This window comes from Astyanax mexicanus, chromosome 20 (assembly GCF_023375975.1).
Source record: "Astyanax mexicanus isolate ESR-SI-001 chromosome 20, AstMex3_surface, whole genome shotgun sequence".
Classification (NCBI taxonomy): Eukaryota; Metazoa; Chordata; class Actinopteri; order Characiformes; family Acestrorhamphidae; genus Astyanax; species Astyanax mexicanus.
The window spans coordinates 24,668,982-24,684,347 of NC_064427.1; the positions used below are offsets into that span (position 1 = coordinate 24,668,982).

At 37.0% G+C, this 15,366-nt stretch overlaps 2 protein-coding genes across 2 annotated transcripts in view; one reads left to right on the forward strand and one right to left on the reverse strand.

Annotated features, from left to right (window-relative positions):
• Window positions 1-15,366, reverse strand: part of LOC103045667 (ephrin type-A receptor 5) — a 382,833-nt gene that overhangs the window by 7,218 nt on the left and 360,249 nt on the right. The gene's annotated exons all lie outside the window — the stretch shown is intronic.
• On the forward strand, window positions 9,421-13,842 carry si:busm1-57f23.1 (CY domain-containing protein). The gene is made up of 4 exons (XM_007260811.4): window positions 9,421-9,764; window positions 11,658-11,809; window positions 12,658-12,759; window positions 12,871-13,842. Exons 1-4 carry the CDS (start codon window positions 9,671-9,673, stop codon window positions 12,949-12,951), a joined length of 429 nt encoding a protein of 142 aa, XP_007260873.3. The 5' UTR covers window positions 9,421-9,670; the 3' UTR covers window positions 12,952-13,842.

The window sequence follows — 15,366 nt, forward strand, 5'->3', positions numbered from 1 at the left end:
AGTGATTAATTCATTAATCTCACTGTTTAAAAGTCTCATTCTCAGTGTTCAGTCCTCCTTAGAGAGCTCATCTCTTTTTATATAGTGCGATTTGTCCCTAGTCTTCAGAGAAGTTACTCGAGTCTTTTCCCAATGTAATTAGAGTGTATTTATAAGTAGTTTGAATCAGTTTTCTGAAAGACTCGGATCTTTTTGAAAGTAGTTTAAAACCGTTTTTCGAACCAGTTAACTAAAAATATTCAAATCTTTTTTTAATCTATTTTAACTATTTCTTTAAAAGATTTGCATCCTTTTAAAAGTAGTTTGAATCGTTTGCTAAAAGAATCGGATCTTTTTGAAAGCAGTTTGAATCAGTTTGTTAAAAGATTCGGATCTTTTTTAAAGTAGTTCAAATCAGTTTGCTAAAAGATTCGGATCTTTTTTAAAGTAGTTCAAATCAGTTTGCTAAAAGATTCGGATCTTTTTGGTAGTAGTTTGGATCAGTTTGCTAAAATATTCGAATATTTTTTTATACTGTTTGAATCAGTTTGCTAAAAGATTCGGATATTTTTGAAAGTAGTTTGAATCAGTTTTTCGAATCAGTTTTCTAAAAGATTCAAAACTTTAATGCAGGTGATTTAAGTCACTATTCGGAAAGCATATTTTGTATAAATGTGTATGAATTCTTTAGAAATAATTAATCTTTTAAAATAATGATTTACATATTTGAAACTTAGTTGAATCTTTTAATATATGATTAAAATTCACATTTTAATAAATGTCATTCAAATACTTTAGCAAGTGACTCAAGAAGAACTGATAAACGTTTTGACAACGAGGTTAAACGATTATCCAAATATGTTAAATTATTAAAATCACAGGGTCAATGATCCTGGTCTTCTGATTGAGAATAATCGCTTATTTCTGTCTTTCATTCAGGCCTAGTTGTTTTGAGTAAAATGTGTTAAAAAAAAAATTTCTTTTAATTACGTAAAATAACGGGTATTGTGTTAATATTTGGGCTTTTCATATGTCTGTTTTTTTTCTACTTTTTTCTTGCCTGAATGAGTGTGCAAAAAGTTTTGATTGTCACGCATAAATTAAATTAAGATACTACATTGTGCATTATATATAAATGAGTTGAGCAGCAACTGAGAAGTTAAAACGGCACAAAACAATGAGAGAAAAATGAGTGCTGGCATCTGCTGGTTCAACTTCTGTACTGCAGCAGCTAAAAAATAAACGTCATTTACTGTAATTGTAATGAATTGTGGTAATAGAAAATAATTTGATCCACGTTGTGATTTAGATTCAGACCATTTACATTAATCAATTAGCTCCAAACTGATTTTTGGAAATGTCTTTTGTAATTATATACATATGAGTATTAATAACCATACATTTTAAGTTAATTTTGCCTCATTTTTACTTGTAATTTCTCAGTTTTGCAATTTATGGTGCAGTGAGATGTGAAGTGTCTGTTTTCTGGTTCAGCAGGCTTGACATATGAACAGCTTTATATATTAAGCTGAGGAACGCAATGCAGTCACACTGGTTCTGGAGGATTTAGGAGTTCACTGAGGTGCTCAGACAGGCCTGCCAGATAATTGGGTCGTTTCAGTGCAGGAGCCTCGGGGGTTAAGCTTTACAGATCACCTCATCTTCCCGGGGCTCTCTCTGAAGCCTTAAGATGTCAATGGAGTCCATAAACTCTATTAACGCTAACTCGAAACAAGACAGAAGAGGTGATTTCTTTAAGATCTTAACACAGGATCTGTGTTAGAAACTGTGAGAAACTTCAGGCAGAAAATGAATCAGATAAACAGCTGAAGTGTTTCTCCACATGCAGCTCTAATTGCCTTGTGTCTTTTACCTTAACTCAGCTGTATAGCAGCACAAGATTAAGCACTCTGGGACAGTTTTCAGGACACAGATTAAACCCTGCTGGATTAAAGCTCTCCGTCCTGGCACTTCTTCACTGAAAACTCTTTTAACTTTCAGTCAGGCTTAAACTGTCGCAGAAAAACACACTGCTTTTTTGCCTTTTTTTTGCTCTTATTTTGCAGCCAAGGCCAGTTAAAAATACATATTAGGAAGGCATATTGGCAAGAAATTGGTAGTTTGATGAGTACTCTATCACGATTTAGTATATTGCAGTATATTGCAACACTGCAAGCAAGGAGATATACTGTGATTTTGTTAAACACAATTTTAGGGAAATTGTCATAGGATAAAAAATGATGGAATTGTTTTGGAATAATAATAATAATGTTTTGGAATAGTGTGAACGATCTGTCAGTATCGTTTATTTGACTTTAATCCTTGATATATGAAGATATTTGTAGTGCATTATTTTTATTAGTAGTATCGTGACATTCTGGATCATTGTCTTCTTTTACAGTCTGTTACAATCTGAAAAAAAAAAAATCTTGTATCTGTTCAATTCAATTCAATTCAATTCAATTTTATTTATATAGCGCTTTTTACAACAAAGGTTGTCACAAAGCCGCTTTACAGGAAAAACAGGTCCACGCCTCTTATGAGCAGCACCACAGAGATGCCAATTTTATGGTGACACAGTGGCAAGGAAAAACTCCCTTTAAGAGGAAGAAACCTTGGAAGGAACCAAGACTCAGTCCGAGGAACCCATCCTACTCGGGTCGACCCGCTCAGTACAAACAAACAAATAACAAAAACAGTACAGAGAATTAATGTGAACTATGGCTAATATAACAGGTACTAATTTATGAATATAAGAATGTGATGGGCACAAACTATAGAGCTATGGCTAATACAGAAAACAGATACTGAGTGTGTTAATGGTAATCAGTGCAGGGTTGCAGAGCCGGAGAACAACACAGCGGGCAGTGGAGAGCCAGGCTGGGAACATCAGGAACAGGGCATCTCCATACATGTAAAAGAGATAGATAGAGAAAACAGAAAGGAAAGGAAGAGAAAAAAAGCAGAAGTTAGAAGGGTTGTGAAATAATTCTGATGAGTAGAAGGACAGGGCTGATTCCTGAAAGCTGGAACCACAGACGGACACATCCAGGAAAACCGGCCGGTCAGGCGTCTCAGCACATGTGAGAAAGATAGATAGAGAGAGAGAACAGAGAGGGGAGGGAAGAAAAAGGGGTTAGAATGGTTTTTATAAAACTCTGCTGGAGTGGGATGGGCACTGGTAGCAGCAGCTCAGGACATGGGGAGAGAAAGAGAAAGCAGATGATTAGGACAGGGTTTATATTTGCTGGATAAGCTGTAAGAGGAAGAAAATTGTAATGAGCTTGAGCAAATAGAAATGTTTTGAGTCTAGATTTAAAGATTGAGAGTGTGTCTGAGTCTGAGTATCTGTTAATATCTCAGTTAGGGGTGTGCCATATCATATCGTATGCAATAATACAATTAAATTTTCATTTTGTTGCTGTAGTATATATTTTTTCACAGTATATTTATTTATTTATTTATTTATTTTTTCATATCACAAAGAGACTTATCACAAAAATACCATGAAATATTATTTTTTTAGGGCCCCCTGTGTTTTTCTTGCCATAATATGTATTAGATCATTACTCAAATAGAGCTATTCACTTTATACCTGTAACTCTACCTCTTCACAACTTTACAACTGATGCTCTCAAACAACTTATTAAGAGGCAAGAAATTAAAGTAATTAACTCTTGAAGAGTTCAGCACAGCTGTGAACTGAAAGCTGTTAACATTCCAGGTGACTCTACTTCATAAAACTGACCAGCCAAGATGTGCGAAACTGTCATCTAAGCAAGAGATTTTAGATCTGTTTTGGTTTGTTTTACACTTTTTTTTTGGGCAAAATAATTCCATATGTTTTTCATATGTCCTTTATATATTACTACAATGCAGAAATGTTTAAAATAATAAAAATAACAAAGAAAAATACAACTAGAAATGACAAAAAAAAAATATTTACGGTAGGTTCTTCTTGATTAGATTTCTGCTGTTACTGCCCTGTGATGCATGTATCTGTAAGGATTCAGGGAAATGTGGATAAAATACGGGCTCTGTGTATCTGTATCGTTAACTCTGAGCATAAATTAGCGTTAATACATATAGCAGTGGCTGTGAGTGGTGTTTTTTTTTCACCTTTAAATCAGTAGTGATTTCTTGAAGCACAGAAGTAAGTATCTGATTGGATAAAGTCTGCTCCATTCTAAGCATTTCCCATCCCCTATGTTTGTTTATTACTATTATCTCTAGGCATGTTTCAGATGTGCTGAGATTGCAGGTAACTCACAGATGTTAAGAGAGTGAATGTGCTCTTTAAGCACGAAATGAAAAATTAGGGGTGGGAATCGTTTACTATCTCACGATTCGATTCGATTCCGATTTTGGGGGCCACGATTCGATTCAAAATCGATTTTTGATTCAAAACGATTTGAATTATAAAAATTTCTGCTTCTGGCTTATGAATCTTATTGAAAAAAAACCCTCCATAATATACACTGGTCCTGGAGCAAGTAATGTGTTACAAAAACAATAAAATGTGCAGGAATGTGGGTCCTCAGTGACAGAGAAATCACTGGGATATCACAATGACGTTAATGAACAATAAATAAATAATAAATAACACTGCTTTATTACCAGGCTACTAGCGGTGGTGTGTAGGTGACGCTGCTGGGCTGATGTGATGATAGCAGTGGAGCGCTAAAGTTCAGGAGCAGCTGCTGATTAACTAGTTAACTTTAAGGTCGTTGTATTTCTTCAGAAAGGGGGCAGGAGGTGGAGAAATTAATTCATATTGTCCATTCCTTAATTCCTCTGTGATGAGGAGCTGAAATTAGCTCTGATTAGCTTATTGTTATTTTTCCGTTCCGCCTTAAATGCTGCAGCCCGCTGCCACCTGTAGCGTTATTTAAGGTGGAACTGGAAAGTTAGCTAGTTAGCTAGCTAACAGTTACTGAAACTAACTACTAGCGATCTTTTTTATGCTTGTTATGAAGCATTCTGCCATAAAACATTGAAACTACACGTTAATCTAAGGTAATATAGTGCTTGTTCTGCCATCTTACCGGTGATTCTCAAACACCTACGCTCTGTGTGTGTCTGGAAGATCTCCGTTTGAAGGGACAAGCCCTATCCCCAGGGTTGCCAGGTCCAACAAAAATACCCAGCCCAAAATCAGTCTAAAACCCGCCCCTCAGAATCGATTTTGGGACATTTTAAATCGATTCTGAATCGTAGTAAATGAGAATCAAGATTCTTATGTGAATCGATTTTTTGGCACACCTCTATGAAAAATGTAAGTAAGTGTGTGTGACAGTGGGTGGGATAGACTGTGACTGCCGGAGTTGGGTAACGCAGGACTGACGCAGAAGGCCGGTGGCTGATGGACTGGTGTGTCAGCATCGCTCAGCCTAAATGTGACTGGCGGTCTGCTTGTTTTGCCATTGCTTTTGTGTTGTGGGGGTGTGTCACTGTGTAGCACATTCCACATTGTGTCTGGATGTGTGCTGTGTGAAAGGCTATCAGTCACATGACTCAGAGTTATAGCAGTGTCAAAAACAGATAATCAAAAACTGCAAGGCCTTTAAAAGCCAATATGGAGATCTGGTGAGCTGTGTACCTCCTTTCATTTTACAGTAAGAGTAGATGATTAACATGGACAATTTTCCTCTTACCTCAGTTGTAGTCAGTGTTCACATGTGCAGTATCTGGTTTTATTTTATTCACTTGGCACTTAGGGCTAACATTTCACCAATGTGAAATTCTGTGAAATTCTAAGCCAACGTAGTTGTTCTGTACATATTAATAACTTTAAGATTACACACCCTGGTATAACAGCTGTAGAAATAAATGTTACATTGATTTGCCTTATGTTTTAGCTTTCAACATTTAAGATTTGAGAAAAGATTAAAAGCTGTTTTGGCATTTTTTGTTTAATTCTTTTGGGTTCACATTAATTTGGCTTACTGTGTGTAAAACACTTTAATGAGAGGGGTAGTTTGGCAGAACGTGTATGGGTGATGTATGGGTTTAGAGGTGGGGCAGAAGGAAGAGCTGATTGGCCTGAGCTGCAGCAGTGTTCCTCTGATTTAAAAAAAATGGCTTAGGGCAGGGGTCGGCAATTAAGTTTGGCTTGTTGGCCAGATATTTTTTCAAATATTTATATTATGTGGGGGGCCACAAAAAAAAATCTGTTTTTTTGAAAATTAAGTGCAATGGGATGGTAGTAGATACACCAATACACTACAGCTGCCCCGGCTAGTAAATTGGGAAAAAAAACGACCTTATAAGAAGATGGTGAGCCGATACTCTGAGCGCGACAGAAAGACAGGGGAACAAAAGCTCGCCAGAAAAGCATTTTATTTACAGGTGCTGGTCAACGAATTAGAATAATTTGAAATAGTGCAATCATGAAATTCTTTGAATGCATTTTTTGTGCAGAAAGCGAATCAGGTGTTCACCGCACCTGTCCTACTCGTTAGACTAATCACAGAACTCGTTACCTGGAAAAAAATTTGCTCAGCTGAGCTTTCCAAAAGGCCCATTTAGGCCATTTAACTGTGACACTGTTGTTTTATTGAATTAGAATAATGGAGAAACCGTTTCATTGAATTAGAATAAATGCTCGAATTTTTGTTTTCTGTGAAGAGTGTTCACTGTGCAGTATAAAGTCAGGGTTGAGTAGAATTTCTAAGTTGTAAAATCAATCATGGGTAAGCAGCGCGACCTCTCAACCGGAATAGTGGCTCAAATTCAAGCCCTTCGCCAACAAGGCTTGACCCAAACTAAAATTGCTGAGCAGCTCGGCATCAGCCAGTCTTCCGTCTGCAAAGCTCTCAAGAAAAACTGCAGCAAGCGCACCAACTGTTCCGGCGTCCGAAAAACTTCTGCTCACGACAACAAGCAGCTGAGAAAGATCGCAGTCAGCAACCGGTTCAAGTCCACTTCCGAGCTCACCGACTTGTGGAACAAGCAGACCGGCGCTGACGTCTCCAGATCAACCACTTACCGTCGTCTGCGCGAACTCGGCTTCAAATCTCGCGTTCTAGCAGTAAAACCGATGCTGAACAAGAAACAAATGGAGAAACGGCTGAAGTTGGCCAAAGAACACGGCGAGTGGACTGCTGAAGACTGGCAGAAAGTGGTCTTCAGTGACGAATCACGCTTCTGCATCTCCTTCGGTGACCAAGGTCCTCGTGTCTGGCGTTGTGGTGGCGAAACCTACAACCACGAGTGCGTGAAAAGATCCGTCAAGTTTCCCCAGAGCGTTATGGTCTGGGGATGCATGTCCGCTCGAGGTGTAGGGAAACTCTGCTTCCTCAAGAAGACTGTCAATGCTGCCGTATATCAAGATGTTCTGGAAATGTTCCTGATTCCGACTGTTGAGGAACAGTTCGGCGAAGAAGACTTCATATTTCAACAGGATCTTGCACCGGCTCATGCGGCAAAGTCGACCAAAGATTGGTTTACTAAAAAACAGCTTGAAGTTTTGGCATGGCCAGCCAACTCGCCTGACCTCAATGTCATTGAAAACCTTTGGGCCATCGTCAAGCGGAAAATTCGCGACAGAAAGCCTACTACGCTGGACCAACTGAAGCAGAACATCGCCACTGCCTGGGAAGCTGTGAGTGCGGAAACTTGCGACAAGCTGGTCAAATCGATGCCGCGGAGACTTCAGGCAGTCATACAAGCCAAGGGGGCAGCCACAAAATACTGAGAAAGTGATGATTGTAATTATAATAAAAATTATTCTAATTCAATTAAACGGTTTCTCCATTATTCTAATTCAATAAAACAACAGTGTCACAGTTAAATGGCCTAAATGGGCCTTTTGGAAAGCTCAGCTGAGCAAATTTTTTTCCAAGTAACGAGTTCTGTGATTAGTCTAACGAGTAGGACAGGTGCGGTGAACACCTGATTTGCTTTCTGCACAAAAAATGCATTCAAAGAATTTCATGATTGCACTATTTCAAATTATTCTAATTCGTTGACCAGCACCTGTATATATTTTTTTTCATATATGTTCATTATAGTTCAAACTCAAATGTTTTATGCTTGTGGGCCACATCTGGCCCATAGGTTGCCTATTGCCAACCCCTGGTTTAGGGTTTAGTGGCTCATTAAGTGTTATCTAAGGGCTTTCTTAAGGGAGATCATCATAACTTAAGGGTTCCCTTAAAGCTCCACTAGGTAGGATTGATATTTTGTGCTCGTGGGCTCCCCCTACAGTTGCAAAGTGTAATAAATGTTTCAGGCGGATTAGTTCCTCTTTCTCGTTTTCTGGCTTTCACAGATATTCGGTCTGTCTCCAGCTTCTGCCATGTGTCTGTATGTTCATAAAGAATGAACCAGTAGTCCTTGTAGAACTGTTAGAACTAAAGGTCAGAAAGCAGGTCGCAGTTCTCGCAAGCATTGGTCGCAGCTGCCTCAGAAAACTTAGTCTGGTTTGAGCTCAGAGGAGCTCCGGCACAGACACGAGAGCACCGCTGTTCTTCCTATTACACCTCAATGGAGCGCTGCAGTTTCAAGCTGTGAGTTTCAAGCTGTGATTTTACTTATTTAAAAAGATCCTACCTAGTGCTGCTTTAAGTATCGAATTTTCCTTAAGGGTGTTGTATAAATTGTTTTTTTTTAAGTAAAAAAAAAAAATCACAATAATACTGGAATTATATCTGTAAATGCCGATAATTGATAACTGGCAAATATTTGTGTAATATCAAATACAGGATTTGGTGCACATTTAAAAAAAAAATTGATTTATAACATAACTTTTTTGTATTTGTTTCTTAGCTATATTGATTTAGCACTCCAAAGCTTTATATAAAATGAAAAAAATAGAAGAAAAAAAAACGAAGGCCTTTATCACAGACCGTTTTCTTCAGCGTGAACTGGCAAAGCACGAGGAAAATGTTGGGGAATCTTGGCACGACACAGGTTTTCCATTGGGTCTGGCTTGGACAGAGAATCTAAGAGCAGAGCGGTTAACAATTCTTCTTTGAGAATATTCTTAACATTTTTTTTTGTTTCCAAGTACAGAATTTCCAGACCTTTCTGCTTTTTTATGACTATGGAAACAATCAGTATTCATGCTTCTATATTTATAAAGTAGCTTTATTACTAACAGCTCAATTGTGAAAGGTCAGAACCTTGTGTGAGGCCCACACCAGCCACAAGAAGTGAATAAAAGCCCTCCACAGCTGAACCTACAGTTACGGCCCTGGTGTTAGTTAAGCCTCAGATTGAGCTGGCTTCACTGTTCACAGAATTCCTCCCTGTGTTTAACCGAGTTCAAGCTGCTCAGTGAAGACAGAAGCTGGTGGAGATAGGGAGCAGCCCATGGACAGCAGCAGCAGCAGGCTACAGGCTTAACGCAGTAATAAGATTAACTTTTTCTCTCTCTCTCTGCAAACACACACACACCCCTACATATATATATATATATACACACACAGAGGCAGACAGAAGTCCCCTGACTCATTGTACACACATACACTCGCACTCACTCACTTACTCACTCTCTCAGAGTCTGGCACTCTATAAAGCTCACACACTCCACCCACCCTGCCAGGAAGGGTGTGAGCTATCAGGCCAGTCTGACATTCTGCAGCGAGAGGAACTTCTTCACTCTCTCTCTCACTCTCTCTCTGTTATATCTCTCTCTCACACACAAACAGTCTCTCGCTCCTGCTGTAGAGAGAACACAGCTGTAAGCATGGATCTGTACCTCTTTCTGCTGTTCGGGTTTCTCTCTGTGGCCCAGCTGATTGAAGCTCAGCCGCCCATAGAAGAGGAAGAGATTACAGCAAGTGAGTGGCTTTATTAATACTGATTTTTTAAAATTATATTTGTTTCATTATGAGAAAATTAAGATGGTAACTCATTGAGAGGTGTGTATTTATGTGAATGAGTATTTAATAGGGGTGTAAGAAAATATTGGTATATTAAAGTATTACAGAATGTATTATTTATTTATTTTTTTGCAACATTTTTTTTTACTCATTACATATTAAAAATGGGATATTGGACACAGTACATCTTTACATATAGAGGCTGTTAAGAATGAAGAATTTCAATAAATATTTATTTGTTTCTGTCAGAAACCTGTAAAGAGCTCTTTTATGAGGCAGTCATTTTTATTTATTTATTTTTTACACTTTTTCTTATATTTAACTAAAATACAAGGATGTTATGTGTACACCGTTGAATTTAAAAGGCTTGTAAGTTTGAAGGAAACTGATTTCTATCCTTAACATTAATAGCAAAACTAAAAAAATAAACTTTTTGATTTTCTATTAATCTAACAGACATTTTATTGGGCTTTCAACGCTTTGTCACCCTTGAAAATGAATTTGTGTGTTTGTTGACCCTAATGGTGCTGTTTGTTACTATTTTTGCACATCTACACATTAATCAAAATCCTTTTTCAGCTGTTATTTAACAACAAAAAATATCAAGCTTTAATTATTTTACAATAGTCCAAACCCTACCCAATGGCTAGCTAGCAGTGTTGAGCTTTTAGAGCCCATTGTTCTGATTGGATGAAAAGTAAAAAAAAAATTGCACTCAGATTTCCTAAATACGATGTGTAGTGATTAGGTGGGTTTTTTTTTTGTACTATGACATATTTCCTTTACAAATTATTTAAAAAATCGCAATATATTGAATTGCTAACAGAATTATAATATGTTGTGATACAGAATATTGAATCATAACGACAAAATCAAGCTACACAGCCTTATTGTGTCATTTGATAATTATTAGTACTATTTATATCTGAATTTATATTAATATTAAGATTGTTTGTGGATTTTGAACAGATTATACTGTAGACATGTGGTTTATATTGGCTTACACTGTAATCATAGGTCTCCTTTAACACACAATACTGCTACTTAAACATCAGCACACAAAAGCAGGCTGACATGTATTAACTCACATCTGTGTGTTAATATCTGAATAGTCTGTTTTAAACTGGAATTTCACCAATTTCTCACACTTTCTCTAAAAAATTCTATCCTTAAAGTGTAAACACAGTCATCAATAATCACTGTAGAGATGCTCACACTGCTTATGTTTACAGTGGTGATAAACCAGAGGGTGTGATGTCTATAACTCCTACAGAAAAATAGTAACAAGTAAACTATAAAAACTGACATCTGTAGTTTTATTTATTTACTTATTATTATCCAATTTTCTCCACAATTTACAAGGCAATTACCCAATCCACTCATTAGGACTCTCCCTGTCACTAGTGATGCCCCAAAACAAGGAGGGTGAAGCCTAGCAAATGCCTCCTCCGACACATGTGAAGTCAACCACCGCCCAACTCATGCAGCATTGCTGAGTAGCATCACAGCACAGCACACTCGGAGGAAAGCGCAGCGACTCGGTTCTGATACATCAGCTCACAGACGCCTTGTGCTGATCAACATCACCCTAGGAGTGATGAGGGGAAAGAGCGCCCATCCAGAGAGAGCAAGACCAATTTTGCTCTCTCAGGGCTCTGGTAGCTGATGGCAAGCTTAATGAACAGGATTCTTTTTTAAAAAAAGTGAAGCTGCGTCTGTGGTTAAACGTGCTAAATTGAAAACATCCACCTAACTGTCTATATGTCTGCTCAATATCTGTGTCAATTTAAAGTATGGAAAAATAACAATAAACATGATGATCTAAACTCTGGCCCATTTCTCCTCTTTAAGTAAATGTTAACCCTTTGGGAGGCTGGTCAGAAGCCCACTCTGAAAGGGAGGATGTCCATGCGGCGGCTAAGAAAGCTGTGGAGAAGTTCAATATGAAATCCAAAGCCAAGAAGTATTTCAAGCTTCTGGAGATTACATCTGCACAAACACAGGTACTGCACTATTCTTCTTATGACTGCTTCTGACTGGTACTGATTACTAGTGCATTTAAAAAAAAAAATAGTGAAAAGTTACTTTATTTCAGTAATTCAGTTTAAAATGTGAAACTCATATATTATATACATGTATTACACACAAAGTGATCCATTTTAAGCCTTTATTTCTTTTATTGTTGATGATTATGGCTTACAGCCAATAAAAATTTAAACAATAGTTTGGAATTCGAATATTACATAAAATCAGTTGGTACTTGTGGCAGTGTGGGCAGTGTGCCAAGTCCTGCTGGAAAATGAAATCCTCATCTTCATTAAAGTTTTCAGCACAATCACTGATTCACCCTACTAGACCTCAAGCAGTTTGGACTGTGTGTCTCTCCACTCTTCCTCTAGAAAATTTACTGATGATCAGTGATGGTTTGGAGAGCCATGTCATCTGCTGGTGTTGATCCACTGTGTTATATTATCAAGTCCAAAGTCAGTGCAGTGTTTTCCCACAAAATCTTACAGAACTTCATGCTTCCCTCAGCTGATGACTTTAATGGAGATGCAGATTTCATTTTCCAGCAGGACTTGGCACACTGCCCACACTGCCAAAAATGCCAATTGGTCTTATATAATATGTTTTCTGAGACACTGATTTTTGGGTTTTCATTGGCTGTAAGCCATAATCAACAGTAAAAGTAAATAGATCAACAGTAAAATGCTTTTTTTTTTTTAAATGTTTTCAATGATACTCTAGATTTTTTTTTAAGATGCACTAGTAAATACTGTAACATCTATTCACTCTAGCTATTAGTCCTAATATCTAATCTGTTTACAATCCAGCTCATTTGTTCCTGCAGGTCACCAACATGATCAACTTCAAGATTGAAGCAACCATTGCAAAGACTAAGTGCCTAAAAACAGAGCCGGCAGATTTGGAGACCTGTGCTTTGGCACGAAAGGTAGTTTTTTTTTTTTTTTTTTTTTTTGCATTAGAGATTTAGATTCAGACTAATATTTATCTTTAATCTGTATTCCAATAATGTTTTCTCTTTCTATATTCTTTATTCTAGCGGCTGACGTGCGAGTTTGAGGTTGAGTTCAACCCCAGGAACGATCAGTACAACATAAGGAAGATCTCCTGTAAGAAGTGATGCTGTTTTTATCGTGGACCTGAGTGTGAACAGAACTAACTGTACAGTTGCACCCCATCATACATGAACAGGATTTTATTGTTACTGTAGGAGGAATAGAGGAGCTTTCACTCCCTTAGAATAAGTATAATTGTTGTAGGTAGGGGCTGGGCAATATGGTATACATTTTATATAATTATATTGAAAGACTGCTGATTTTTACAATGGGTGCACTGAATGTTTGTTAGTATTTAGTGTTCAGTTTTATAAGCAAAAAGGCTGAATAATTCATAGAGAACAATTACTTGCAGTCATATTGCAGAGTTTTCTCTAACATTGGGATGATTTTAAACACTAGTGACAGGTATCAAGTATCGTCTTTTTTCCAGCTAAAAGATAATGCACAGGCTGGACAGGGCTAGGATAATAATGTTACCTGAGCTAATTTAGCTTTAGCATTTGTTTTTGTTAACTAAAAGACTGACTGTCGAGTTAGTTAGCTACATGTGACTTGAGTGTCACAGGCAAATTGAGGTAAATGTATGACTAAAATTACACTACTAAAGTGTAGTTACGATTTGAATAGCAATAATGATTAAAATGGCACCGCTGAGATGTAATTATTCTCTTTATTATAAAACATTCAGTGGCTTAGTGTTCTTTAAGCATTAATTATATCCACAATATACTAAGAAAAGTAAAATTTGTCATTACAATAAAATATTGCAATATTGCCCAGCCCTTGATGTAGGACATGAGATGTATTGATGTACTAAACCTGAATGGCTCCCTCTGGAAGGGAAATCCTATTTTGATACTAAAACTTGTGAAAAAGTGTAATCTTATACATTTTGTAAGACTTGGAAATGGATATGCATTATTTAAAATGAAATAAACAGATATGACTCATTATTGGGATGCACTCTTATATATACACTTTTAAAACTTAAGGTGCTTCAAGGGTCCTTTGTGCAGTGACATCTTTATGCGGTTCTTTACATTTAGTTATAGTAGATATAATGGGTCTAAAGGCTATACAAAAATTTGTTCATGAAGTTTTTTTGCTAAATGGCAAAACAGGAACAAGCTAGTTTATAACAAACTTCGATAAAAGCACAAAACTTATTATTTGAAGGTACTTGCATCTCCCTCATCTGCTGGCTTGCCACAAACAGCAGGTACAGATCCCTCAGTCAAACAAAGTCTGCTGGCCAATACTGGTGTGTCCTGTCTGAGGTTTTCAATCAAAATGTTTGAAATGGCGATTCTTCAACTCTTTCAGGAGTTGTCAAAAATCTTTTTTTTCCTACTGAAATGTTATTTTTCAAACCTCAGTGGACTCTCTTAACTTCCTTGCTAAGAGAAATACAATGGGCAAAATCAAAGTTATCTTGCTTTTTTAAGGTGATGTAATTATTGTGACCAGCCTATTCACATTTGTCACATCTCTATTATTATAATATTACTAAATGTATTTTTTTTTTTGGATTTTTTACCCTTTAAGACATTTTTTCTTTCTTTTCTTTCTTACTTTTCTTATTTTTTTTAAGATTAAGAATTTCCAACATATAAGCCACTATTTCTCTTATCTTCCTCCTGTACTTTAGTAAGGTATTTTATTTTACATGCATTATCAAAGAAATTAATCAATGTACATAACTAAATAAAGCACTTTTTTATGTATACAGAAAGAATCCCAAAATGGTTCTACCAAACTTTTGATGGGTGGGCTCAATTAATAAAAAACATCCCTAAACGGCAAAATACATTAAATTATTTTTGTAACTTATCTTTTTAAACTGTTAATTGAATCAAATTAGTGTTTCCATACTGTACTTAAATGTGCATTTTTTTATAATGCAGTAACTGGGGCTAAGAAGCTACTGTTTGATTGGATGGTGAAGGTCTTTATCAGTTTTTTGCAACCAAACTCTGAGAGAGAAAAAAGGGGAGAAAACACGTTGCGTCAGTTACCCAGACTGTGGTTAAGACTAGTCTTGGACTACACAACATTATGAATGAAGAATTTCCATTAAAATGAAATTATAGTCTATAGACTAGGCTCAATCCCTCTCTAGGAAACAGACCCATAATGTTCAGTATAAAAGGTGTCGGGTCTAAAAATGGTTAATAGAGTAAATCCACATGGGAACAAACACATCAGCAGTCTTAGTGATGGTTGCTTTAGTCGTTCAGCTGGGAGTTTCTATGGATAAACCACAATGATGGAACGTCTATCAGAGGGACTTGGCGTCTGTGTGGTGGAGCAGACTGGGAGTGTGGGTGCCAAAGTGGTTGTGATGCACCAGCTGGACCACCATTAGTCATTTTACAGCCATGACGCCACCTTTTCCACTCATCTCTAAGGAACACTTTTTTCATTTCTTTCTTTTTCCTCCAGTAGCTCTTTATTTAGAGCTGTTACAATAAAAGAGA